Source organism: Sparus aurata, chromosome 3 (genome assembly GCF_900880675.1).
Source record: "Sparus aurata chromosome 3, fSpaAur1.1, whole genome shotgun sequence".
In the NCBI taxonomy this organism is placed as follows: Eukaryota; Metazoa; Chordata; class Actinopteri; order Spariformes; family Sparidae; genus Sparus; species Sparus aurata.
In genome coordinates this window covers 939,762-966,066 of record NC_044189.1, presented here as the reverse complement: position 1 = coordinate 966,066, position 26,305 = coordinate 939,762, and the positions used below count along the sequence as shown (strand labels likewise).

The 26,305-nt window shown below is 41.8% G+C and overlaps 1 protein-coding gene across 1 annotated transcript; it reads left to right on the top strand.

The window, feature by feature from the left end:
- On the top strand, positions 1 to 9,490 carry LOC115577223 (mucin-5AC-like). The gene is made up of 9 exons (XM_030410201.1): positions 1 to 136; positions 954 to 1,232; positions 1,815 to 2,066; positions 5,171 to 5,410; positions 5,482 to 5,601; positions 6,098 to 6,151; positions 7,943 to 8,011; positions 8,109 to 8,180; positions 9,247 to 9,490. Exons 1-9 carry the CDS (start codon positions 76 to 78, stop codon positions 9,318 to 9,320), a joined length of 1,221 nt encoding a protein of 406 aa, XP_030266061.1. The 5' UTR covers positions 1 to 75; the 3' UTR covers positions 9,321 to 9,490.
- Positions 9,491 to 26,305: the final 16,815 nt, after the last annotated feature.

The window sequence follows — 26,305 nt, the reverse complement described above, 5'->3', positions numbered from 1 at the left end:
AACCAGACAGCTGAGTTCCTGTTCTCAGCTCAGATGGAAACTGTGGTCAGTTCAGTCGCTTCAGTCTGAGAGAAGATGAGGTTGAATATCTGCAGCTGCCTGCTGGTCTTTGTTCTGGGATGTAAAGTCACTGCAGGTAAGAACTTTTTATTAGATTCTGTTCGGTGCCGTCTGTCCTCAGAGTTGTTCAGAGTCGTAGTTTCATCGAGTTTGTAGCTCAACATCGACGTGAAGTTCACAAGAAGTCTGACAGCTCGTAGTCAAAGTGTCATAAAGTGGTTAACATCAGTTCAGGTAGTGCGTTAGAAGCTAGTCGCGATGTATTTACATTAATAAAGAGCAGAACTAAAGCTTTAACTGTTGTTCTCTAAATGTCTGACCTTCATCTGATCAGATATTTGATTGTTGCTTTTTTGCGGATAAAGAACCGAATCAGTCAATCGCTCTTTATTTGTACAACAGCACCAACTCACAATAGAAGTCATGACACGTTACAAACTGAGCAGGTTCAGAACAAACTCCTGGATTCATTTATTCACAGAGACCCAACATTTCCCTCATGAGCACGAGGATCCAACAGCAGCATGAATAAAACTGACTCGTAACAGGAAGAAAACCTTGCGCACAACCGGACTCAATGCTGGGTGGTCCGTCTATGTGCCTCGATCAAATCTGGTCCAGTTTCTGTCAGAATGCCACCAGACACACAACATAACAAGAACTCATTTAGCTGCCAAAGTAAAAGTTGGATGAACTTTAGTTTTCACTCATGATGATGTTTTAGATGATTGTGGCTGAAACCTCGTCTGCTTCTTTAGTCTGAAGGTGGTTTTCACTCAAGGTCGTGTTCAATAAGTACTCTCATATTAAATCATTTTTGAGTTTCGTGCAGTATTAAGATGCAGACAGATGTGTTTTTTATTGTAAAAGTGTAAATTGTCTCTTTTTTTCAGCAATAAAACATGAAGTAGTCGAGGAGAAGCAGTCAGTCACTCTGCGTTGTCTTCACTCTGTGGAGGGTGAAGTGACGTGGAGCAGAGAGACGAACGGACACAGAGTTGACATTCTTACAGCTCATGGTGACAGGGACAAGAAACACATTTCTGATCCAGGCAGACGATACAGTTCACTGGCAGATAAATCACTTCACATTCGCAGTGTTACCGTCTCAGACTCTGGAACATACTTGTGTAATAATGAAGCAGCTGTGGAGCTGACGGTGATCCCATCAGGTAACATCACACTTTGTTTCTCTTCTTGTTTCAACATCATGTTTCTTAGCTAAATGTTTAACAGCTATATATATTACAGAATATAATGTTATCATTATTCATGACTTGGACACTTTAGACTTAAATTCATGCCACAGTGGACTGGCAGCAGCAGGTGATTCACTCCTGATGCTGTAGTGGAGAAGCCTGTTGTTGCACTTTAGCATTCAGGGTGAACTGCAAATAACTCAGTCTTGGTTATTTATACAAGTTATAAAAAGCTAAAATAATGTATATCAGGCTTCAAATTAAACATGAAGAACATAATTTTACCAGAGACGTACCGACAGATGATCTTTGAAGTTTGTTTTGATGTCCTTATAGTTATAGTTATAGTTCTTGGTGTGGCCTGTCCGTTACTCTATAATTGTTTAAGTTACTTTATTTTTAAATCTGCATCAAACTGTCTCAGCTTCTATCTTCTTCTCTGAAACCTAATCCAAGAACTTAAACATGGAGGACATTTAGAATATGTAAAGTAACAGGCCATGATCATTTTATGACGGTAAGTTAAATGAATCTTGTTTTGTTTGCTGTGTACAGGAACAATCATACGTAACGCTACAGAGAAGACCATCATCACTCTGAACTGTCCTCGTGATGTTGGAGGATCACATGTTCCAACATGGAGCAAAGACAGGAGTGAAGTACAAGAAAACATATGGGTTTATGTTTCACCTGTGGACAAGACGTTGACATTAACACACGTTCAGCCTGGTGACTCTGGACTTTACTACTGTGATGGAAAACCTGCTGTGTACCTGACTGTGATGGAAGCTGAGACATCTGACAGAGGTGAGAGACAAGAAGTCTGAGAGGAACAAAGAAATATGAGTCAAATATTCATCATTCTAAAGAATATTTCACAATTTCAGGAAATTAGTTTTTTACTTTTTTTGCTGAGTTAGATAAGAGGATTAATGTCACTTTCATACCTGTCTGTTAAATATGAAGCTCAGCTAGTCGCTGGTTATCTTAGCAGAACCAACATTGTTCTCCTGTAGAACAACGTGCCTGGTGTGAGTTCCTCTTTCTTATAATTACACCTGATCTGACAGTTGAGCTTTTAGCAGCGAGTCTCTGTGTGATCAGCTGATTAGAGGTGCTGGTCAGTTGATTTGTTACGTTTGAACAGAGACAGGCTAACTGTTTCCCCTGTTCCTCGTCTCTGTGCTAAGCTAAGCTAAGCTAAGCTAAGCCAACAGGCCTCTGGGTGTAGCTTATTGGCTAGACCCAGGCTTTTTATAGTGTGTGAGTGTCTGATGTCATCTCTCTGTGGTGAAGTTGTGTTTGTGTTTGTGGTATAAATGTCCTCTGAACACTGAACGTACCGAGGCTTCACCTAAAATAACTCAACACCAACAACTCAAACTGCAGCTAAACCAACAAGAAGACAAACAGCAGCAACAACTGCAGCATTAACACCAGCAGAGAACACTGAGACACCTACAGCAACCAGACAAACAGGCAAGAAGGGAAAGAACAACAACAGGAAGATAAAAACAGGTTTTTATATTGGTGAAATCTAAAAGAGCTCAAACACAAATAAAAACCAACAGCATGAAGACGTGAGGAGTTATTCAAACAGACACAGATCTACAGTCAGTGCAGACATGTTTCTATGACACTGTGATAAAGTTAAAGTTTGTGGTCTAATGAAGGAAGTCGAGCACACGACATGCTCTGAATGCCAGTTCAACTCAAGAGAACAAATGACCACAATAATGAAAGAAGTCTCAGACTAGAAAACGTCTTCATCAAGTCACTTAGAAACTATGTAATTACATTTATAACAATTAAATGTTTCCTGAAAGACTGTTTGAATTTGAAAGGTGAAGACTCGATATTATCGTGACTATAGTCTTAATTCAATTTGATTTAGAGAATTTAAACATATCTTTTTCTCTCACTGAGATATCAGAAGTCAAGATTCAATTATAGATCTGAAACTGGAGGGAAGATCTAAAGTTTGAGTTAGAACATCATTTTAAGATATTTACTACAGAGTCATGGATAATCTCTTAGTGTCAGGTCATTTTAACACAAGAACTTTATGATCGACTATTAACACGTTTAATTGCTTTTATATCTGAACTCAATACAACTCAATGGTCCATAGTTACTGATTAGGGTCATATTCACAAAGAATCTTAAGGCTAAAAGTAGCTCCTAACAGGCGAATTTAGGAGCAACTCCTAAAAATAATGGGCGTGTCAGTCGTAACTTTAGGACTCCTAATTTTTGAAAATAAGAGTTATTCACAAAACATTTTAAGCCTAAAAGTAGCAGCTCAGTCTGGGAGACCTTAGAAGTAGTCCAGAGGACTCCTAACTCGCTAAGACCTGGTCACAGCCGAATGTTTTGAAGACGCTAAATAACAGGGAATTATTAAAACGATGTCAGATGGACCGTGAAGGGATTGAAGTTCTGGTTGAGTTGGTGAGGGACGCAATAATGTCCTCAACCAACCGAAACAATCCAATAACGCCAGAGTTAAAATACACACCGATGTTTGGCTATGGGGAAAATGCAGCTCTTCGCACGGGACTAGTATTACCTGGGGACCTCAAGTGATTTAGAAATTATCCCACCACGTCCGTGTTTCGTGCGGCGCATTCACACAGGATAAGCAAAGTCTGTGTTTTACTGACATTATCCCCCAGGTCGATCGCACCAGAGCCCTTGCTGGAGCAGCACAACTGTTAGATATGGATATTTTTAATATAATAACTGGTGAGCCTGTTGAAAGATGGAAAAATGTTCCTTATCGCATGCTGCCATGCATGTAATCCATCTAATCATCTTTCGAGATTTCGCTCTTCTGATGAGCCTCCTGAATTTGCACCCAAAATGCTGTCAAAACTTTCATTTATAATTCCCAACGCATCCTCCATAATTATCAACTGGGAAAAAGGCCAAAAAAGGTGGAAAACACTAAAAACCTTAAGAAAATCAAAAAACGACCCCAAATCACAGAGATGCCGATTCGCAAGGGACTGATATTATCACATGACCTCTGTGTTTGGTGAAATATGATAGGTGATTTGCAGTGGAATTTTTACTTTACAAATTATGGACATGGCAGATTCACACGGGATTAAGATCACAGACGACCTCCGCAACTATTACAAATTACTGGAGGTCCCCAGGTTATACTAGTCCCGTGCGAATAGGGCTTTTGTCAATCGGAAAAAGTTGCATTCCATCAATACACAAATTGTCTTTGACGCATGTTACAATATACTGGACATTGTTGTGAAATGGCCCGGATCAACACACGATTCCTGAATTTTAATGGAGAGTGGTTTGACGCAGCTTTTCGAGCAAATGCCGCTTTTATTGGCAATTCACGTTTTTCATCGCAATTTTTGTAAATTGTAATTTTTGTCTGAAGCGTTTTTTGTTCGGGGGGTGCACTTAATTCTCCTCATAAATACATTTCTTTATCCAATATCTTTTCATAGGCTTTGTCATGGGCTTGTAGTCAACTTCCTTATTTTCACTTCATGCATTGCGTAGACTAAATGACTTTTCAATGGGCTGCCCTGTCACTCAACAACCAATCACCGTTGTCACCGCTTCTAAGTGCGTCCTTATAAGATGACGTCATCCATAGCAACAGAGAGTTACTTCTAGTTTAGGAGTTCACTGTTTTCATAACTAAAAGTAGGTCTCAGTGGCTTTGTGAATTACTTTTAAGAAACGACTCCTACATAAAAACTTTAAGTCCAATTTAGGAGTTAAGATAAAAGTCTTTGTGAATACGGGCCCAGAACAATATAGGAGACATTCTGAATTAAGATTTTTAGTTGCCATGAATGTATTGTGGATTTGTTTGATGTACATTTTTATAAATTTGATGGGATTTCCAAACTGAACTGAATCTTGTTTCTCGCAAGGAAAAAAGAAAACCACACCACCACCACCAACAACTACAAAGCCGACTACGAAGCCGACTACGAAGCCAACTACGACTACGAAGCCAACTACGACTACGACTACGATGCCGACTACGATGTCGACTACAAAGCCAACTACGACTAAGAAGCCGACTAAGAAGAGAACTAAGAAGAGAACTACAACTACGAAGCCGACGATGACGACACTTACTACTACAGCATCACCATGGTCAAGCACAGGTAGGTGTACAATGATGATCCGAAGTCTTACCAAGTCTTACTGAGTTATTAAATGTGAATTTGTCTTCCAGTTGCTCCTCCAGAACAAAAACCACCTCTCCCTTTGGTGATTGGTATCGTTGTCCCCTTGCTCCTCATCATCCTCCTCCTCATCTTCTACCTGATTCATAGATGCAGGTTTAAAAGACGAGGTAAATAAAACCTGACACAGTATGAGTGTAACACATTCTGCACACTTTAATATGTTAATTTATATTTGAATAATTAATTTGTAGAAATGACATCAGAAAGTCAGATACAGGTTATAACTCAGATATTTTTTTGTCTCAGTTGATTATTACTCAACAGATTATCAGTTCTGTGCCATTCACAGTCTTTTTCACAGGAACTGAGGAAAGATGCCACGTCTATGATGAGATACAGGGTGGAGCAGAGTTTCAGGTTACGAACAGTGAGAAATAAGAAGTGTTTCATTCTATAAAAACTTCCTCCTTCCTCTTTCTGTGAGGATCCAGACTGATGTGAAATGAAATCCCACACTGATGGATTTGTGCTGAGTTTCCTAAAGTACACAGACGGTGGCCAACCTGATTTATATGACTTGAATCAAATAAGCTGTATTAATGTATGTAAGTACCACTTCATGTATACAAATGAGTATTCTTCTATTTTTGATTCTTCCTGCAGGTGTAGAACGAGTCCCTGTACCTACAGATGCATTCTGCATGGTAGAATGTCCAGGTAAATAATTCAACATGTCTCCACTACCTTTACGAAGCGCCAAAAAAAGCTGCTTGTTTAGTGCAGATGACTTCACGATTCCACCAGACGAGTGTCCGCCGTGTGGCGGAGCTGATGGTTTTACTGTAGTCTATCTGTCAACCTCTGCCAGATCCGCTGCGCTGCGTATCTGCTCCATCCAGCTCCGGCAGTCTAAAGCCCTCAAAAACAGATACACAGGACTTCTATTTCTGGCGGATGCTGGAGCACGACGCAGCAATTCAGCTGAATTTAGCACAGAGCAGACAGGAAGTCACGTACAGAAACAACTGCTGTGTCTCAGTTCAGCTCTGCATCCTTTAGAGGAGCATTTGAAGGCCAATTATGTCACCTGAAGGCTGACCCAGTCTGAAGGCTCCTCCAGATGCTCCTTCTTTTCCCTGTTACTGGAGGATGCACTGCTACGATCCTTCGTGGCCTCACATATCCCAATATTCTTTGCGAGCCTGAAAAAGAAGAAAGAAAGAAAGAAAGAAAGAGAGAAAATGGGACATCACGTGGCGTAGATCGTCACTGTAGCGGGCCTGGGCGGCGGAAATGGTGACGTAAGGGTAAAACATCTGGTGACACAACCAGGAAATGCTCCAAAGGCTAGACCGTCACATTTAACGATGGCTGACGAGGTTAACAAGGTCTCTCTGAAGGACTCGCCTTCAAAGACCACAAAGGCCGAGTCCTTCAGAGGATGCAGACCCTGAACTGAGACAGAGCAAATATCTCAAAAAAGAGACAAACACAAGCTGTTCTAATAATCCTTTGGTCGGGAACACTTCATGTTGTTGTTTTACAGCACATACCAATAACTGCGGTCGCAAGTAGTTATGTGATTATCGCGGGAACTCCTCGATCTCGTGACGCCAGTTGTCCGACCGTACTCGGCGTGGTGGACTCAAAACACAAATGGTGGCGGAGCAAAACCAGACCGGAGCCGTAAGGCACTGGATACATATCTGGTGGAATCTCGGGATGACAGTTGATCAAAACACAACACAATGTTTATTTTCTAGAAGTTCTTTATTGCTTGTAAGTGAGAGCATGAATAGATGATGACTGAATAGAGGATAGAAAACAATACACTCAGTTGTAACAGTCACAATATCACATATGATCTCTATCAAAACATTATTCAAATCATCTCCACATCCGTCTCATGATACACATGAACTTCTTTTACACTTCAACCATTGTTGTGTGTCAAACGTCAACCGAAGGTCAAAACACTTTTACACAGAAGAGGCTTCACCGACCCCCACTCATACTGCAACCACAAAACTATCACATGATTTCACTTTACATAAATAATAATGTATCTATATTGTTAAGTTTCAGATGTAAGAACAAGATATCAAAATAAGAAGGGACATTTGAACATTTCTCTCACAATCCCAAAGAACATTATGTTGACTTACCATCTCTGACATTTATGACACAATAGTTGTCTCATAATTAGTATTTCTTTATGTCATAATTATAACATTTGCCCAATGAACAAGAGGCCTAAATAGATGAGAATGTGTTAGATGAAAGTTCATACAGTTTTTCAGGTTACAGGACATTATGGTTATGAAAGAGTTTAATTTCCTTAAAAAGGTGCGATATGTAAGAATTGGCCAGTTGTTGAATTCATAATCACATAAAGTAGCGGGCATTATGTCCACCAGCTGCTGCAGGGCAGGGCTAGCTAGTTAGCATGCTAACATTAATTGTAAGTTGGTTCCAATTTATAGTTTTTGCTTCTAAATGTTTTTATAGGTGGATCAAACCCAAATGATCCCACATATTACACCATCCCCGACCGTCAACCGATGGAAAATACGACCGGTAAAGACTTTACAGACATTTATAACCAAATATTCTGTTGATAAACTTCTGAAGACAAAACAGTTCATATCCATCATTTTATCATTTTTCCTCACAGACACATCTGGACCTGACGAGTCCCTGTACTCTGAGATCTGCGAGCCTTTCACCGGTGGAAATAATAAAGAAGGTAACTTTAAGCTTCAGCTCCTCTGTGAACTCCGTAAATACACAGGTTTATAACATGCAGTGTTTCCCCCAGTATTTTCTGAGACTGTGGCGCCGGCCTGGGGGGGGGGGGGGGGTTGTTTAATCATACTGTAATATTTATACTTATGTCATAGGCTACTTAGGGAATTTCATTTTTTTCTCTTTTCTCTTTCTCTTCTTCTGGTTATGATGCTCTCACAAGCCATCATGAACTCTAATATTGTAAAGAAATACTATTTTTATTATTTGTTTCAAGAGAGGAGTTATCTAAGTCAGAGTCCTGCATGAGTGAAAAATAATGTACTGTGTTGGACACAGATGCGGATCGAGTCGGACACCTAGAGAGGCGGGTCGGGTTTTACGATTGGCACTTTCAAGGCGTCACTTTCATCAGTCATTATTAGCGACACAAATAATAAGCATTTATATATTATGTGAGCTCATTCATGCGTGCTTGCGCCCCCCCAGAACTCCCATTCCCCACGCTGTCTTACTTTCACTTTTAAAAATTGTGTCCATCAATTTTCTTTCGGGCATCGGTATGAATTTATAGCAGGTCGGCTCGGGTACGGAATGTAATTTGTGCTACGGTCGGAAAACGGGTCGGATGCGGTGACCCATGCAGGGTGACCATTTTAATCCTCTAGCTAATTATCAAGCTAAATATCGAACATGCTAGTTAACGTCAAAGACTGCGGTGGAAGATGATGGTAAAATATTTCCCCTCTCTAACACTGGATTTATTTATGCCTGAATTTTTAAGGTGTGGCGGCTTTTATTTTGCCGTGGCGGTGCGCCACAGTCAATTACATGTAGGGGAAACCCTGACATGAGATGCAAAATGAGGCCAATTGTATTTTTTGCCATTCCAAAGGAAACAAAATAAAACGAGAGAAAGAACAAAGTGGAAACCTACAAAAACTACCGATGGGATTTTCCTTTAAAACGGCCATTTAAGTGTAAGATTTGAGATAACAGGAAAAAAAGTCTACATCATCAAAAGATTAATGAAAAGTAATTTTTTGTGATTTTCTCTAGATCCATAGGTTCTTCACAGCCGACTGACAACACGTACTGTTTACTGCAGAACCCCAAAACATCTGGAAAGCATCCAAAGTGACCAGTCAGCTGTTTGTGATGTCAGACATGACTGTGGTTGATGATGTCAGTTGTTTTATTTAAATTGTGAACATGTATAATATTTTGACTTGCGTTTTATGTAAATATTAGATAGATACATTTTTTTTTACAATACAACATCTGTTATTTCTAGATTCTTACCTGTCAAACCGACCCAATCTGCAGAATAAATGTTTGTACAGTTCTGTAAAACCGCAAATAACCTGAAGCTTTTATTTCTTTATGTTGCAACTTCAAGCTTGTTTAAGTTTGTATTTCTCTCTTGTCTCAATGTTGTGCTGATGCTCTGGTTGGATTTAGACAGAAAAAACACTTCATCACATCGTGGTTGAAGTGGAGGCCGGCGGCGAAGGCGTGGGCTGGGACCCACTGGAGCTTGGCGGCGAAGGCGTGGGCTGGGGCCCACTAGAGGCTGGCGGCGAAGGCGTGGGCTTGGACCCACTGGAGGCCAGCGGCGAAGATGAAGGCTGAAACTCTCTTGAGGCCGGACTGCTGGCTGAGAAACCCTCCTGGGTCTTGGCCGGACCACCGACAGAGGTTCGCTGGGAGCTGATGAAGGGTCACTGGGAGCAAACGACCTTCGCCGGGCCTCCGACCGAGGAGCTGGCACTGGACTTGGCACAGGACTTGGCCAGGCCTCCGACCAAGGAGCAGGCACTGGACTTGGCACGGGACTCGGCCGGGCCTCCGACCGAGGGGCTTGGACTGGACTCGGCCGGGCCTATGACTGAGAAGCAGGCACAGGACTCGGCCGGGCCTCCAACCGAGGAGCAGGGACTGGACTTGGCACGGGACTCGGCCGGGCCTCCGACCGAGGGGCTTGGACTGGACTCGGCCGGGCCTCCGACCGAGGAGCAGGCACAGGACTCGGCCGGGCCTCCGACTGAGGAGCAGGCACAGGACTTGGCTGGGCCTCCGACCGAGGAGCTGGGACTGGACTCGGCCGGGCCTCCGACCGAGGAGCAGGGATAGGTGTCAACCTGGCCGCCGACTGAAGGCCACTGGCAGGTGTCAGCCACACCATAAGCGGAGTAAACTCGGCAAGCGCTGGCTGGGCAGTTGACAATGGAGCTGGGGCTCCAGAGCCAGACTTCAGGGAGCCAGGACGCGGCCGAGAACGTCGCTTTCTTGGTGGGGGCACTTTGTAGGCCAGCCGGGTTCCCCAGAAAGGAGAAATTTCAGCTGAGGCTGTAGCTGAGGCATGGGCTGAGGCCAGAGCTGAGGCATGGGCTTTGGCTGGTAGCTTGGCTGTGGCTTGAATAAAAACGTTGCTAGCAGCAATTTGACAAGCCCTGCTAGCCGGATTTGTACCAGTCTTGGTACCAGCGAATTGTTGCCAAGCCATCAACTGCTGGGTCCTCTTCTGGTCTGGTCATTCTGTCAGGTTGGGGTTTTAAGGGGAAAACCATGGATAAAGGAGGTGTTGGACCCAAATGCAGTTTAACAGGAGGCAAGATCAGGGGAAAAACAAAAAGCGAGCTTTATTTTAAAGCTGAGCACAAAACCAAAAGCAGACAAAACGGGAAAGAGAAGCAAAGTACAAACAAAAGGACAAAGTACAAATCAAAGGCAAAGTTCAAATCAAAAAAATGCAAAATGCAAAACTCAAGTCCAAAAACACATACCGTGTGGAGCAAGGAACAGACAGGAGTAGGCGCAAGAACAGGAGCATGGACGCAGACAGAAGCTGACAAATACAATGGCCGGACAAGGAGTGAAGGGAACACAGAGACTAAATACACAAACACTGATGACAAGGCGAGGAACAGGTGAGGTGGACCAACAGGTGAGATTACGAGTGGAATGCATGGATGAGAACACTGACAGACAGAGGGAGACAGAGGGAAGAACATAGGAGACACTTAAAGGACACATGAGGGCATGGAAAAATCAAAACATAAGACACAAGACATGATACAAAGACATGGAAATCAAATACAAGAACCCACAAGACAAAACCAGACACAAGAACACAACAAACATGAATCTACAGTCATGACAGACACTCTAATCCAGGGGTACTCAAATGCAAATCTTAAAGGGCCACAAAGATTTTTTTCAATAACTCAAAGGTCCATGTATTGAGGTCGGTCAGGCCACATGCAATAATACTGTTATATTCAAAACAAAATGTCCTTTTCATTCTAAACAACAACATACGAACTAAAATAAAATGTAATTTCCATTTTAACATAAATTAAAATACATAGTTGAATATTTCCTCTTTTTATTTGCCTTCAAACATTGTGTCCATCACTTCAGTCATGCATTATTTTATTTCATTGTGACATAGATGTGACAAGAATCCTGCTTGCAGCTTCATATGACGATTTCAGTGCATTTATTTGTGTTGTGCTCAACTCTGAATTTTGAGGAAATGTCTCTTCAAAATTCCTATGCTTCGTCTCATAATGCCGTTTCAAATTGGAAATCTTCATCACAGCTTCTCCTGGCATATTGTAACGCCCCTTGGGGACTGTGGCGCAATGACTCTTGGGTATTCTGTTGGTGTTGGTGTAATTATGGTTCGTGAATGTGTTTGTGAATAAGATGATATGTAAAATGATTGTGGGTTAATTCACGTCATTTGTTCTTTGATTTAATGGTGTTGAGTTTTAACAAGGATGATAAACATTTTGGCACCGTGAGTGAAAGGGTGTTTGCCGGGAGAAACTCCCCATCCGTTGCAATACTTGTGTGTTTGAAAATACATGATGAGATGGAGTAGAATCAGTTAAACTACATCTGGCCTCTGTTACCGCTGTCAGATACGTGGGGCTTGTCCTGGTCAGAGGGAGAATGAATGCAAATTTTAAATCTCTATTTCTCTGAGTCGCAGACTTTCACTGTCCACTTTGTTATAGCAGTATACTTGGAAAACGCCATTTTCAATCTTATACCACCGGCAAAATGTGAATACGCGAACTGCTCCGAAAACGAAAGTGAAAGTTAAAAGTTGCGCTCACAGCAGTGAGTGACCCAGCTGTCTCTGTATCGTTGGCATGGAGACAAGTCCCGGTGCACACGTGCTGACCCAACCAAAACACATGGTGAAGGAATAAAAGTTTGGGGGCCACAAACAGGAGGCCGGCGGGCCGGATGCGGCCCGGGGGCCGCCTATTGAGGATCGCTGCTCTAATCCATCCTGTATCTTTTCATGAACGTGCCGTTTCCCTTTATTTCCTGACAAACGAGAACATGAATGTCAGAGTCTTAGTAATCCGGGGAATAATCATTGATTAACGACTTTTACAGTTTGATGACTAACAGGATGTGGTGAGAAGCAACTGTTGGCAAACAAGTTCAGGTCAGACTGTATTTACCTTGTTTGCTGTACCTGTACCACACACACAACAGGAGGACAAAGAGGAAGGCAGTGGCGAATAAGCCAAGGAAGAGGATGCCGTAGTCGACGGTGGACACTTCATCCATCAAATCATGATGTTTGTGGTGTTTAGGAGCAGGCACATGCACACATAAGGCCCAAGGGGTGCTTGAGCCCCTGCCCTTTTTGCCTCGTATTAAAAAGTGCCCCTTTTGTGTGTTTTTTAATGAATAAATAATTTCCTGTTGTGCAAAGGGATGTCAAAAAAATGGCAGTATAAAAACGAGACGGTTTTCTTATCTACAATACGCATTTCCTGGTAATACAGTGTTGTGTGTGTGCTGAGCCTAAAGACACTTCTCTGTGCGGCTCCGGTCTCTCTCTCTCTCTCTCTCTATCCTTTGTGAGAGAGAGAGAGAGAAGCAGTTCGGTAAAGTTGGAAATATATTCACAGATTCGAACTTCCCGGATCAATAACTGAAATATCAATAACTTAAATATGAGTCATATTTCAGAAGAGCACTAATTTGTGCTTGTTAAGAGCACTGCTTGTTAATGAGAGAGTTAAAAATAATCTAATCTGACAGCCGTCTGTGTCGGCTGTTTATCTCGCCACAAATCTTAAACTTCTTCCAGATATTGAGTTCACTGTGACTTTGCTGTCACAGTAGTCATTTATTTGTTTTGTCCCCTTTTTTTCGATGTGTGGCCTGTATTTGTAGTTTGCACTTGCCTTCCAATAAATTGCCTAATAATAAACCAATGTTTTATTGCTTTTTAAGAATTGCAGCTGAATTGCATGTCTTCCAAACCTCAGTATTATGATAATGTGAAGAAACTCATGTTGAATATAATTTGTTGACACAAAATAAATGGCAATTGCATATCATTCACAGCTACACAGGATACACAGCTAAGTAGTTAGCTTTCTATAAGTACTTTTTAAATTCATTTTACATTAATTTATCTACATATCGTGTAGAGAAAAAAATGCACACTGTATTTAGAACATCTGCACAAAAACATTTAGTTTATTATTGTTTTATGTCACTTTAAACTTCTCCCGATTTGGGTTGGTGTTCCACACGGTTCTGTTCTGGGCCCGGTGCAGTTCATTTGTGGATTTTATTAAAGTTTGATGTTACCTGAATTCATCACGTTTTCATCATTTATGCTCTCTCAACATTCAGAGAGGAGAAACAGTTTTGAAAGCCAGAGAGGAAACATGAAGCAAAAGGACTTTGTGTAAGTTTGATGTTACCCGGTTGGATAGCGGGAAGCTGCACCACTGACTCTCTGTAACATAAGAATCTGTCTGGGTCTGCAAGAACTCGTTGAATGTTTTGTTTGTCTGCAAGTCGAGGACGATGGAACACTGGAGGGCGAGGAGTGAATGCTGGAGGTTCAGGGTTAGACGCTGGAGGATTAGGGTCGGGCGCTGGAGGGTTTCTTAAAGCCCCTGTACGGAGTTTTTAACTGGATATAGAAACGTCTCTGGTTTCTGCTGATGTGTCTCTGTTACCTACAACAGCAAATGAGCCCATCAGCGTGAAGATACGCTTTTTCTAAGTAGTCTAATTCTATACCTCTGAAAGGCCTTGGTCGGGTCGGACCACTGACGAAACGATTTACGGCAGTCAGACCGGAACTGACGACATTCAGGATACGGCATAGCTGTTTTGTTGCTACGCTAGCCAGTGCTAACCGAGCTAAAACTTTTGTCATGGCTGATAATGAGACAAAGAAAATAAAAAGAATTCGAACCGAAGACCAACGAAAGGCCAAGAGGGAATCTGATCGAGCTAGGGCTAAAACACGGATAAACATTGGCGATTCCTTCCAGAGATGGAGAGAGTTGCGGGGCTTGAAGGGAGGGTCGGATCCAGAATTCGCCCGATTCCTCCTAGACAGGTTTGTAAATTTTATTTCATTTATGAAATGTATTGCGGGACGTAGTTTACAGCAATACATGAATTTATGTTGTTACAACAAAGCTGGCTAACGTTACCACTAGATTAGCTCTAGATACTACACTCGTGAAAACGACAACAAACGTCTTAGATCACGCATCCATTTCAGCTGTGTGTATCAGCCCAGCCGACCTGCAATGATGCATCGGTAATATCCTCTGTCATTATAAATGATTCAGTTTCTTACTTAGAACAAAACATCCATCACAATCACTGTGACTTTGCTGTAACGCTAGCTCTGTAGCACTGTGGGTAATATATATAGCTGGGAAATTGCAGCGCAACAGCAGCATTACTTCGTTTCACCGGCGGCATATTATATTAAGTAGAAATACAAATAGACACATTACCTCGTCCATATGCACGCTGCAGATAGCTGCTAAAAAAAAGTTTTCAAAGCAAGTCCCGTCGTCTTTCCGACGTTTCCAAAACAAATCTACACTCGCCGAAGACAAACGTCTTCACGACAGTGGGCGCTAGAGCTCATGGGAAATGCAGTCTTCATTCCGGCAAAACACCACCGCTTTCGTCCAGCGGGGCCGCCAAAATCAACACTAAATGAAAAGTCTGTACAGGGGCTTTAATAAAATAAATTTACGAGACTAGTGATGAAAGCTTATTTATTTAGTTCGTTCAAAATCTATAAATTTCTTCTCAAAAACTAGAGTGCACCTTTTCTATGATGGGAAGTTCTGAAAAATACTAAAATGAGGAACTGGATTTGATGAATTTGGCCAAACTTTTATGCACAATCAGTATATTTGGTTATTAAAATAACAAATTAAAAGGAATCAGATGAGTCTGTTCTTGAGAAGTTTGCATGATGTCACACTTCACACCTTCCGTCTCCACCAGTGCCCACAGCTCTCAGTGTGAAGCTAAATATGGTCTGTTAGTGATGACAGCAAGTACAAAACACAGAAACAGAGAAAGAGTGATATTATTGTAAAAATGTTGACGTGTATACAAGACGAACATCCCAACGAGAAGCAAGTAAAAGATCTGAGAGCTGTGAGAATGTCAACGTGTAGAATGCAGAACTGTTGAACTTCTGAAGACACATTAAAGCTGCAGTTTTGTCTCCTCCCAGTGGCAGAAAGGGTTCTCTACAATAAACTCCACAAAGCTCCTGCAGAAGCTCCTGTCATGTAGGTGATCACAATTTGATCTTAACTTCTTCTGAGTGATTGTGATTGAGACCAGCTGGTGACTTTTCTGGGCCACAAACACTACAATGGGAGAGTCTAAGTGGCTCAGCATTGATCTGAAATTGATTTGACCAAGTCAGGAGAGACACTTGGAGCCATTTTGAAGCAGTTGCAGGTCCAAAGATCATGTATGAAGGTCATGGTGTTACGACCCTAGAGGCCATAAATGTTTCAATAATCCTCTGTTACCTGCGTGTCTGAGTACTTGCAGGTTGCCCCGGGGAGCTGATTGGCTGATGCCTTGGAGCCAGAGGTTTATAGTCCGGCTCCTCCCAGTTCCTGGAGGCTCACCTTTGCTGTCCCAGTTGACCAGCATGTGTGATTGTGGACAAACTATGTTTGTCAGTAAAACGATGTAAAAATGCTTGGCTGCTGGTGGTGTTTGGGGGACGGGAAGAGGGGAGTCTCATTTTCATGTTGCACCAGGGTTTCCCCGAGGCCCTGGTCATAACACATGGCACCATGAGGAATTCCTCTTTTCCACTGGTCTAAAATCTCACTAAGATCAGGCTTATGTCTTCAATGGGAAACTGTACACTCAGCATAAACCCGATGTATTTCCCGCCTCAGAGAGTAATGTCACATTATTACCATCCTGCATCAATAAGGACATTAAGGAGTTTAGGGTGCGCTCTGTTGTGGTTTTCTCTTCTGTTACAACTGCTTCTGGTAAATTCAGGACGTGACGTCAGCGACGTACAACGTAACGCTTCAGATGAAAGTCCCAGCTGGGCGGTCTTTACCTGAGTTTAAGAAACCCGTGTGGACCCGTCATTCCTGCAAGTATTGAGTGGATTAATGAACATACTTTACAGAAGGTCGACATCTTTATATCTTAAATCTTACATTTCTTTACCGTCTCATGTAATAATCGTATATTTTGAGATGCTGGACTTTTGTTTTTCATCCCTATCATCAAAACTAAAACAAAAGATGGTGAAATATTTCACATTATGAGAAATGAATCTAGAATATATGAAGGCTGACTCGTTGTTGTTTGGTATCAGTCCTACGATGGCCGTGTCATCATGGTGTTGGTGGGGTGGATGGGGGAGCAGTCCTGGGTGAAGAGCGAGTAGAGGAGTGGGCTGAGGACACACCCCTGTGGTGTGCCAGTGTTCAGGATGAGGGTGGATGATGTGCGGCCTCCCATCCTGACGTTTTGTGGTCTGTTGCTGAGGAAGTCCAGTATCCCGGTGCACAGTGAACTGTCCAAACACAGGCAGTGAAGTGAGTCTGATTAAAGTTCAGTATCTGACTTCTCTGATTCAAGATGTCGTCTGTGGAGGTCGAGCTAATAATACCAGTACAGCTCAGTGTTCAATGATGGCACGAACATGTTTGACACACAGAGGTCACACCACAACACTGTGGGGGCGATAGCTTCTATCATATACAGAATATTTCTGTTGTACATGGTGTGCTGCAGCTCTTTCCCCAACTGAGAGGTTCACTTCCTCTTTTCTGTGTTACCAGCTGAGTGTTTGGCAGCAGAATGACTCTGGACTCCCACCGCTGCTCGAGACGACAGCATCAGCTCTTCGAAACGTCTACACGCTCACATGTTGGGAACTTGGCCACACACAGAGATTCTTTCTTCAAAATCAATTCAACTTCTTCCCCAAAAACTACAGAATGCACCGTTAATGTGTAGTTTGTAAAGATAGTAAAATGAGGAACTGAGTTTGATGACTTTGAACAAACAGTTGAACCACAAATGACACGAGAGTTAGCTGGTATCAGTTCCAGCAGCTCTATCTTTTTTTATCATCACTGATGAAAACATGATGTCACCCTTCAAACCTATTGTCTCCAACCGGCCCAGTGCCCACACCCACGCCCACATCCTCTGCATCATTTATAAAAAAAGTCACTTCATTTCTCGGTGTGTCTCTTCTTGTTTTCGTGACCTTTGACAGTCGATGGTACCACTTTACTTTCCTTCATGAACAGTGTGAAGTTGTGTTTGGTCACACTGGTGGGCAGATGGGTTTGTGAGATAACGTGATCTCTTGCCAGGCTTCAGGCTGTTGTCATTCAGCCAATCAGGTTCCGATGAAAAGGTTAGCATAGCTTCTTTAGCATCAGTTCTATCAGAACTGGAGGGTTTATTTCACTGAAAGAAGAGCAGCGAGCAACACTGATGGAAACATGTCTTCACTCTTCTCTCCACTGACTCCAGGAAGGGATGGATTCACCAGCTGACTCCGCTGGTGGTGACGCTCTCCTGCTGTTGATCTGATTGGTTGAAGTGTGATAAACTTGATGGTTCGTCCAATTGCCTGAGAAGTATTTTTTGAAAATGGCTGCCCTTTTCATATCAGGTTCACATTATATGTTTATCAGCTGACTTTCACATCAGGAGGTGGAGGTGTGGGTGGTGTTGTTACAGTCAACAAAGCTGCATGTGGGCGAATCTGTGGGGAGATTTCCAGCTGTTCTAGTGGCGACCAAAGACCGCTGATTTTCACAGGACGACGGACAATCTCCAACCGTTTCTGTGGCGACAAGACAGCTAATAAGCGTATAATGTGAACATGGTATAAAGTGTTTGGTACAAATGTCAACCTCGAGAAACTTCCAACTGTTTGTTGTGACTGAAATTGATTATTCTTCAACGGGAAGTTGAACCATCTCCATTAGTGATCTCCGCGACCAAAACACGGTATTTAAATCTAAACCATGATGTTTTACTAACCCTAAACAGAGCATGAACTCAGCGTTCGACCTAAACAAACGTTAAGTTGCAACATAACGAAACGTTCAGTTTGAACTTTTGGTGATTGGTCAGGTTTCTTTGCACCATTGTCTAATTATCTATTAGCAGCTTCTGTTTGGTGTGTACCTGAGGATGAACAGACAGCCATCACTGGATTACCTTTAAACTGAAGAAATATATATGGTGGCCACTTTATTCGGTACACCTGAACCTATAACGGCTCTCAACCCAATCACCAGAACCCACAGACATGTTAAACATTTAAGTTTCTTCATGTTTCTTTGCTGTGGCGTCACTTTGCTCGTGTTCTGGTGCAGATCGGACACAATAAGCGTCAACTTTCTCTCCGACTCTGCAGCCCTCACCCAGCTCGTACACCACCACCGTCCTTACATCCACTTCCTGACATGAAAGTCAGCTCATATTCAAGCGTGTGAAAGTGACATGACACAGTTCAGTATAGATATGTCAAACAAATCTGAACACGTGTAGTTTGCAGGAACACACATTTCCAGCTGTTTTTCCTCTGTCACTGTATTTATCTTAAAAAACACAGCAGGCATCATGAAGTTTGACGGGCACGTGACTCCAAACAAGCCTCAGTAGTTCTTCCATGAGGCCTGAGTGCACATTTATTTGCAAAATACACAAATCAGTTATCTCTTGAATCTGTAATAAATGTCTGACATCTGATGTAACTGTGTTAGTCAAACAAAGACAGACACAGATAAAGGTTCTGTGGCTTTGTGCTGTTTTAGGAACATGTGTGAACAACCAGACAGCTGAGTTCCTGTTCTCAGCTCAGATGGAAACTGTGGTCAGTTCAGTCGCTTCAGTCTGAGAGAAGATGAGGTTGAATATCTGCAGCTGCCTGCTGGTCTTTGTTCTGGGATGTAAAGTCACTGCAGGTAAGAACTTTGTTGTTAGATTCTGTTCGGTGCCGTCTGTCGTCAGCGTCATTCAGAGTCGTAGTTTCATCGAGTTTGTGGTTCAACATCGACATGGAGTTCACAAGTCTGACAGCTCGTAGTCAAAGTGTCATAAAGTGGTTAACATCAGTTCAGGAAGTGCGTTAGAAGCTAGTCGCGATGTATTTACATTAATAAAGAGCAGAACTAAAGCTTTAACTGTTGTTCTCCAAACGTCTGACCTTTATCTGATCAGATATCTCTGATTGTTGCTTTTTTGCGGATAAAGAACCGAATCAGTCAATCGATCTTTATTTGTACAACAGCACCAACTCACAATAGAAGTCATGACACGTTACAAACTGAGCAGGTTCAGAACAAACTCCTGGATTCATTTATTCACACAGACTCAACATTCCCTTAGCAAAAAGTAGTTTATTCAAGTGTACAACAAGTATACTTATTTTATACTAAAACTGAGGCAGTATTCTTGAAGTGTACTTTTTATATACTATATTTTATATACTTAAGAAAAGTATAGTGAAGTATACTTGGCTTATACTGAAAAGTATAAAGAATAATCTAAGAATAAGTACATTAATACTTAGACTTACACTTATACTAAAGCTTATACTTGTACTTCAGTATACTGTAACGCCCCTTGTGGACTGTGGCGCAAAGACTCTTGGGTATTCTGTTGTTGTTGGTGTAATTATGGTTCGTGAATGTGTTTGTGAATAAGATTATGTGTAAAGGCCCCCACACACCGCCCAGACGTCCAACTGCCTTATCCGACCACTCTCCGACCACTCCGTTGCCTCTTGTCTGACCCGTTCGGCAGAAAAGTTGCATTGAACACACCGCTTCGACGTGCTGCCTACTCCACAGTAGCGTGTACGTTCTGCGCTTGCGCGAGATGCAATAAGCGGGTGGCACTTGTGTTGTGAGTTATAAACGAGAGGCTTGTGCACGCAACTCTCTTTACTTTCGATCAAAACGAAACTTGACTATTTCCGATAAAAACAGCTGCATACTAAACATGCAGCGAGGCATTACCAGACGAACAAGAATGAATTCGTCCTGAACGGACGTAACAACTAGTCTCGTGCCAGAACTGCAAAACATGAAAACGGGGAATGACGGAACGGAGTGCATAGAAAAACAAAGCGCACACAGTATTTCGCCCCTCCCACACACCACGCTGATTCGCCAGCACACCGCCAATCAGAACGGCCATTCAGCTGGCACACAACCAATCAGAGAATCCAATGGCTCAGACGTCCGCGCGGCTCCGAAAGCTTCTGACGCAGCTGAACACACCAAACATATGTGTTCCCGACCTCGTCCGAGCCTCTCCAAACGCTTCAGACGTCCAACGGTTGGGCCAGTGTGTTCCTGCCTTAAGACGGTTGCGGGTTAATTCACATCCTTGTTCTGTGGTTAAATTGTGTCGAATTAACGAAGATCGCTGGTTAGCTGAGCAGAACCAACATTGTTCTCCTGTAGAACAATGTGCCTGGTGTGAGCTCCTCTTTCTTATAATTACACCTGATCTGACAGTTGAGCTTTTAGCAGTGAGTCGCTGTGTGATCAGGTGATTAGAGGTGCTGGTCAGTTGATGTTACCTTTAAACAGAGGAAGCTAACTGTTTCCCCTGTTTCCAGTCTCTGTGCTAAGCTAAGGTAACAGGCCTGTGGGTGTAGCTTATTGGCTACACCTAGGCTTTTTATAGAGTGTGAGTGTCTGATTTCATCTCTCTGTGGTGAAGATGTGTTTGTAGTGTAAATGTCCTCTGAACACTGAACGTACCGAGGCTTCACTTAAAATAACTCAACACCAACAACTCATACTGCAGCTAAACCAACAAGAAGACAAACAGCAGCAACAACTGCAGCATTAACGCCAGCAGAGAACACTGAGACACCTACAGCAACCAGACAAACAGGCAAGAAGGGAAAGAACAACAACAGGAAGATAAAAACAGGTTTTTATATTGATAAAATAGAGAAAAACCTTAAAGACAAATAAAAACCAACAGCATGAAGACGTGAGGAGTTATTCAAACAGATACAGATCTACAGTCAGTGCAGACATGTTTCTTTGACACTGTGTTAAAATTAAACCTGTGGGTTTGTGGTCTAATGAAGGAAGTCGAGCACACGACGTGCTCTGAATGCCAGTTGAACTCACAAAAACAAATGACCACAATAATGAAAGAAGTGTGTCTCAGACTAGAAAACGTCTTCATCAAGTCACTTAGAAACTATTTAATTACATTCATAACAACAATATTAAACAGAACCATCTGTGTAATGTTAAATCACCGGCTGTTTTCATGAAAGACTGTTTGAATTTGAAAAGTGAAGACTCGATACTATCGTGACTATAGTTTTAATTCAGTTTGATTTAGAGGATTTAAACATATCTTTTTCTCTCACTGAGATATCAGAAGTCAAGATTCAATAACAGATCTGAAACTGGAGGGAAGATCTAAAGTTTGAGTTAGAACGTCATTTTAAGATATTTACTACAGAGTCATGGATAATCTCTTAGTGTCAGGTCATTTAAACACACGAACTTTATGATCGACAGTTGACACGTTTAATTGCTGTTATATCTAAACTCAATACAACTCAATGGTCCATAGTTACTGATCAGAACAATATAGGAGATATTCTGAATTAAGATTTTTAGTTGTCATGAATGTATTGTGGATTTGTTTAATGTACATTTTTATAAGTTTGATAGGATTTCCAAACTGAACTGAATCTTGTTTCTGCCCCACTCGCAAGGAAAAAAGAAAACCACACCACCACCAACAACTACGAAGCCAACTACAACTACGAAGCCGACTACGACTACGATGCCGACTACGACTACAACTACGACTATGAAGCCGACTACGACTACGACTATGAAGCCGACTACGACTACAATGCCGACTACGATTACGATGCCGACTACGATTACGATGCCGACTACAAAGCCAACTACGACTAAGAAGCCGACTAAGAAGAGAACTAAGAAGAGAACTACAACTACGAAGCCGACTATGACGACACTTACTTCTACAGCATCACCATCATCAAGTACAGGTAGGTCTACAATGATGATCTGAAGTCTTACCAAGTCTTACTGAGTTATTAATTATGAATTTGTCTTCCAGTCGCTCCTCCAGAACAAAAACCACCTCTCCCTTTGGTGATTGGTATCGTTGTCCCCTTGCTCCTCATCATCCTCCTCCTCATCTTCTACCTGATTCATAGACGCAGGTTTAAAAGACGAGGTAAATAAATCCTGACACAGTATGAGTGTAACACATTCTGCACACTTTAATATGTTAATTTATATTATCATAATTAATTTGTAGAAATGACATCAGAAAGTCAGATACAGGTTATAACTCAGATATGTTTTTGTCTCAGTTGATTATTACTCAACAGATTATCAGTTCTGTGTCCTTCACACTCTTTTTCACAGGAACTGAGGAAAGATGCCATGTCTATGATGAGATAAAGGGTGGAGCAGAGTTTCAGGTTACAAACGGTGAGAAATAAGAAGTGTTTCATTCTATAAAAACTTCCTCCTTCCTCTTTCTGTGAGGATCCAGACTGATGTGAAATGAAATCCCACACTGAGGGATTTGTGCTGAGTTTCCTAAAGTACACAGACGGTGGCCAGCCTGATTTATATGACTTGAACCAAATAAGCTGTATTAATGTATGTAAGTACCACTTCATATATACAAATGAGTATTCTTCTATTTTTGATTCTTCCTGCAGGTGTAGAACGAGTCCCTGTACCTACGGATGCATACTGCATGGTAGAATATACAGGTAAATAATTCAAAATATTTCCACTACCTTTACGAAGCGCCAAAAAAAGTTGCTTGTTTAGTGCAGATGACTTCACGATTTAGCACCGAGCAGACAGGAAGTCACGTACAGAAACAACGACTGCTGTGTCTCAGTTCAGGTCTTCATCCTTCAGAGGAGCATTATGGCCAATTATGTCACAACGCTGCCTGAAGGCTGTCCCAGTCTGAAGGCTCCTCCAGATGCTCCTTCTTTTCCCTGTTTCTGGAGGATGCACTGCTACAATCCTTCGTGGCCTCACATATCCCAAGATTCTTTGCGTGCCTGAAAAAGAAGAAAGAAAGAAAGAAAGAGAGAAAATGGCGACATCACGTGGCGTAGATCGTCACTGTCGCAGGCCTGGGCGGCAGAAATGGTGACGTAAGGGTAAAACATCTGGTGACACAACCAGGAAATGCTCCAAAGGCTAGACCGTCACATTTAACAACGGCTGACGAGGTTAACAAGGTCTCTCTGAAGGACTCGCCTTCAAAGACCACAAAGGCCGAGTCCTTCAGAGTCCGGGTCCTCCAGAGGATACAGACCCTGAATTAAATCACAGGAAATGTCTCAAAAAAGAGACAAACACAAGCTCTTCTGCTAATCCTTCGGTCGGGAACACTTCATGTTGTTGTTTTTATAGCACATACCTATAACTGTGGCAGCAAGTGTTTATGTGATTATCGCGGGATCTCCTCGGTCTCGTGACGCCAGTTGTCCGACCGTACTCGGCGTGGTGGACTCAAAACACAAACGGTGGCGGAGCAAAACCAGACCGGAGCCGTAACGCACTGGATACGTATCTGGTGGAATCTCAGGATGAGAGTTGATCAAAACACAACACAATGTTTATTTTCTAGAAGTTCTTCATTGCTTGCAAGTGAGAGCATGAATAGATGATGACTGAAGAGAGGATAGAAAACAATACACTCAGTTGTAACAGTCACAATATCACATATGATCTCTCTCAAAACGTTATTCAGATCACCTCCACATCCGTCTCATGATACACATGAACTTTTTATACACTTCAACCATTGTTGTGTGTCAAACGTCAACCAAAGGTCAAAACACTTTTACACAGAAGAGGCTTCACCGACCCCCACTCATACTGCAACCACAAAACTATCACAAGATTTCACTTTACATAAATAATAATGTATCTATATTGTTAAGTTTCAGATGTAAGAACAAGATATCAAGATAATAAGGGACATTTGAACATTTCTCTCACAATCCCAAAGAATATTATGTTGACTTACCATCCCTGACATTTATGACACAATAGTTGTCTCATAAATAGTATTTCTTTATATCATAATTATAGCATTTGCCCAATGAACAAGAGGCCTAAATAGATGAGAATGTGTTAGATGAAAGTTCATACAATTTTTCAGTTTACAGGACATTATGGTTACCAAAGAGTTTATTTTCCTTAAAAAGTGCGATATGTAAGAATTGGCTAGTTGTTGAATTCATAATCACATAAAATAGCAGGCATTATGTCCACAAGCTGCTGCGGGGCAGGGCTAGCTAGTCGGCATGCTAACATTAATTGTAAGTTGGTTCTAATTTATAGTTTTTGCTTCTAAATGTTTTAATAGGTGGATCAAACCCAAATGATGCCACATATTACACCATCCCCGACCTTCAACCAATGAAAATGGCGACTGGTAAAGACTTTATAGACATTTATAACCAAATATTCTGAAGACAAAACAGTTCATATTCATCATATTATCATTTTTCCTCACAGAAACATCTGGACATGACAAGTCCCTGTACTCTGAGATCTGCTATACTTTCATCGGTGGAAATAATAAAGAAGGTAACTTTAAGCTTCAGCTCCTCTGTGAAGTTTATAACATGAGATGCTAAACGAGGCAGATTGCATTTTTTGTTATTCCAAATAAAGCAAAATAAAAAGAGAGAACGAACAAAGTGGAAATCTACAAAGACTACCAATGGGAACTTTCCATTCAAACGACCATTTGAGTGTAACATTTGAGATAACAGGAATAAAAGTCTACATCATCAAATAATGAATGAAAAGTAATTTTATGTGATTGTCTCTGGATCCACAGGTTCTTCACAGCCGACTGACAACACGTACTGTTTACTGCAGAACCCCAAAACATCTGGAAAGCATCCAAAGTGACCAATCAGCTGTTTGTGATGTCAGACATGACTTCGGTTGATGATGTCAGTTGTTTTATTTAAACTGTGAACATGTATAATATTTTGACTTGTGTTTTATGTAAATATTAGAAAGATACATTTTTTTACAATACAACATCTGTTATTTTTAGATTCTTACCTGTTGAAACCGACCCAGTCTGCAGAATAAATGTTTGTACAGTTCTGGAAAACAGCAAATAACCTGAAGCTTTTATTTCTTTATGTTGCAGCTTCATGCTTGTTTACGTTTGAATTTCTCTCTTGTCACAATGTTGTGCTGATGCTCTTGTTGGATTTGGACAGAAAAACCACTTCATCACATTGTGGTTTGGCTTAAAGTACCTGCTCTGGTCGCTACAAACTTGTCTGAAAATGTTCCAGAGTTTCCTTAACGACGCCTGGTTCGGTTGCCATAAACACAACTACAGATGGCCCAACTTCAGGCAAAGAAATATCCAGTTTTGATGCCACATACACGGCTGAAAATGACCAGCAGTCTCTGTTAAAACACCCAGATTAGGTCACCAGAAACACGACTGGAGATGTACTGACATGTCCTTACAAATATCCACTGATGTCACTCTGACATCACAAACATCCAGTAGTTTCACACTGCAGGTGTATCCCCTCCACTTCTGATGTACAGGTCAGGTAATAAACATGTAATGTGAATGTGACATGGAACACTTTGGACAAACATGTTACGCAGCGTCTGACACGTTCAGACTTCAACAAATGTCCAGACGACTCGGCTCAATGAAACAAATCATGTTTTCTGTAAGAACTTCCTTCTCGTGCCTTTG

Coding starts and splice junctions, on each gene's coding strand:
- LOC115577223 (XM_030410201.1), top strand. CDS start 76: ATGAGGTTGAATATCTGCAGCTGCCTGCTGGTCTTTGTTCTGGGATGT. Junction 1,233..1,814: donor GCTGACGGTGATCCCATCAG/GTAACATCACAC, acceptor TGCTGTGTACAG/GAACAATCATACGTAACGCT. Junction 8,181..9,246: donor CGGTGGAAATAATAAAGAAG/GTAACTTTAAGC, acceptor CTAGATCCATAG/GTTCTTCACAGCCGACTGAC.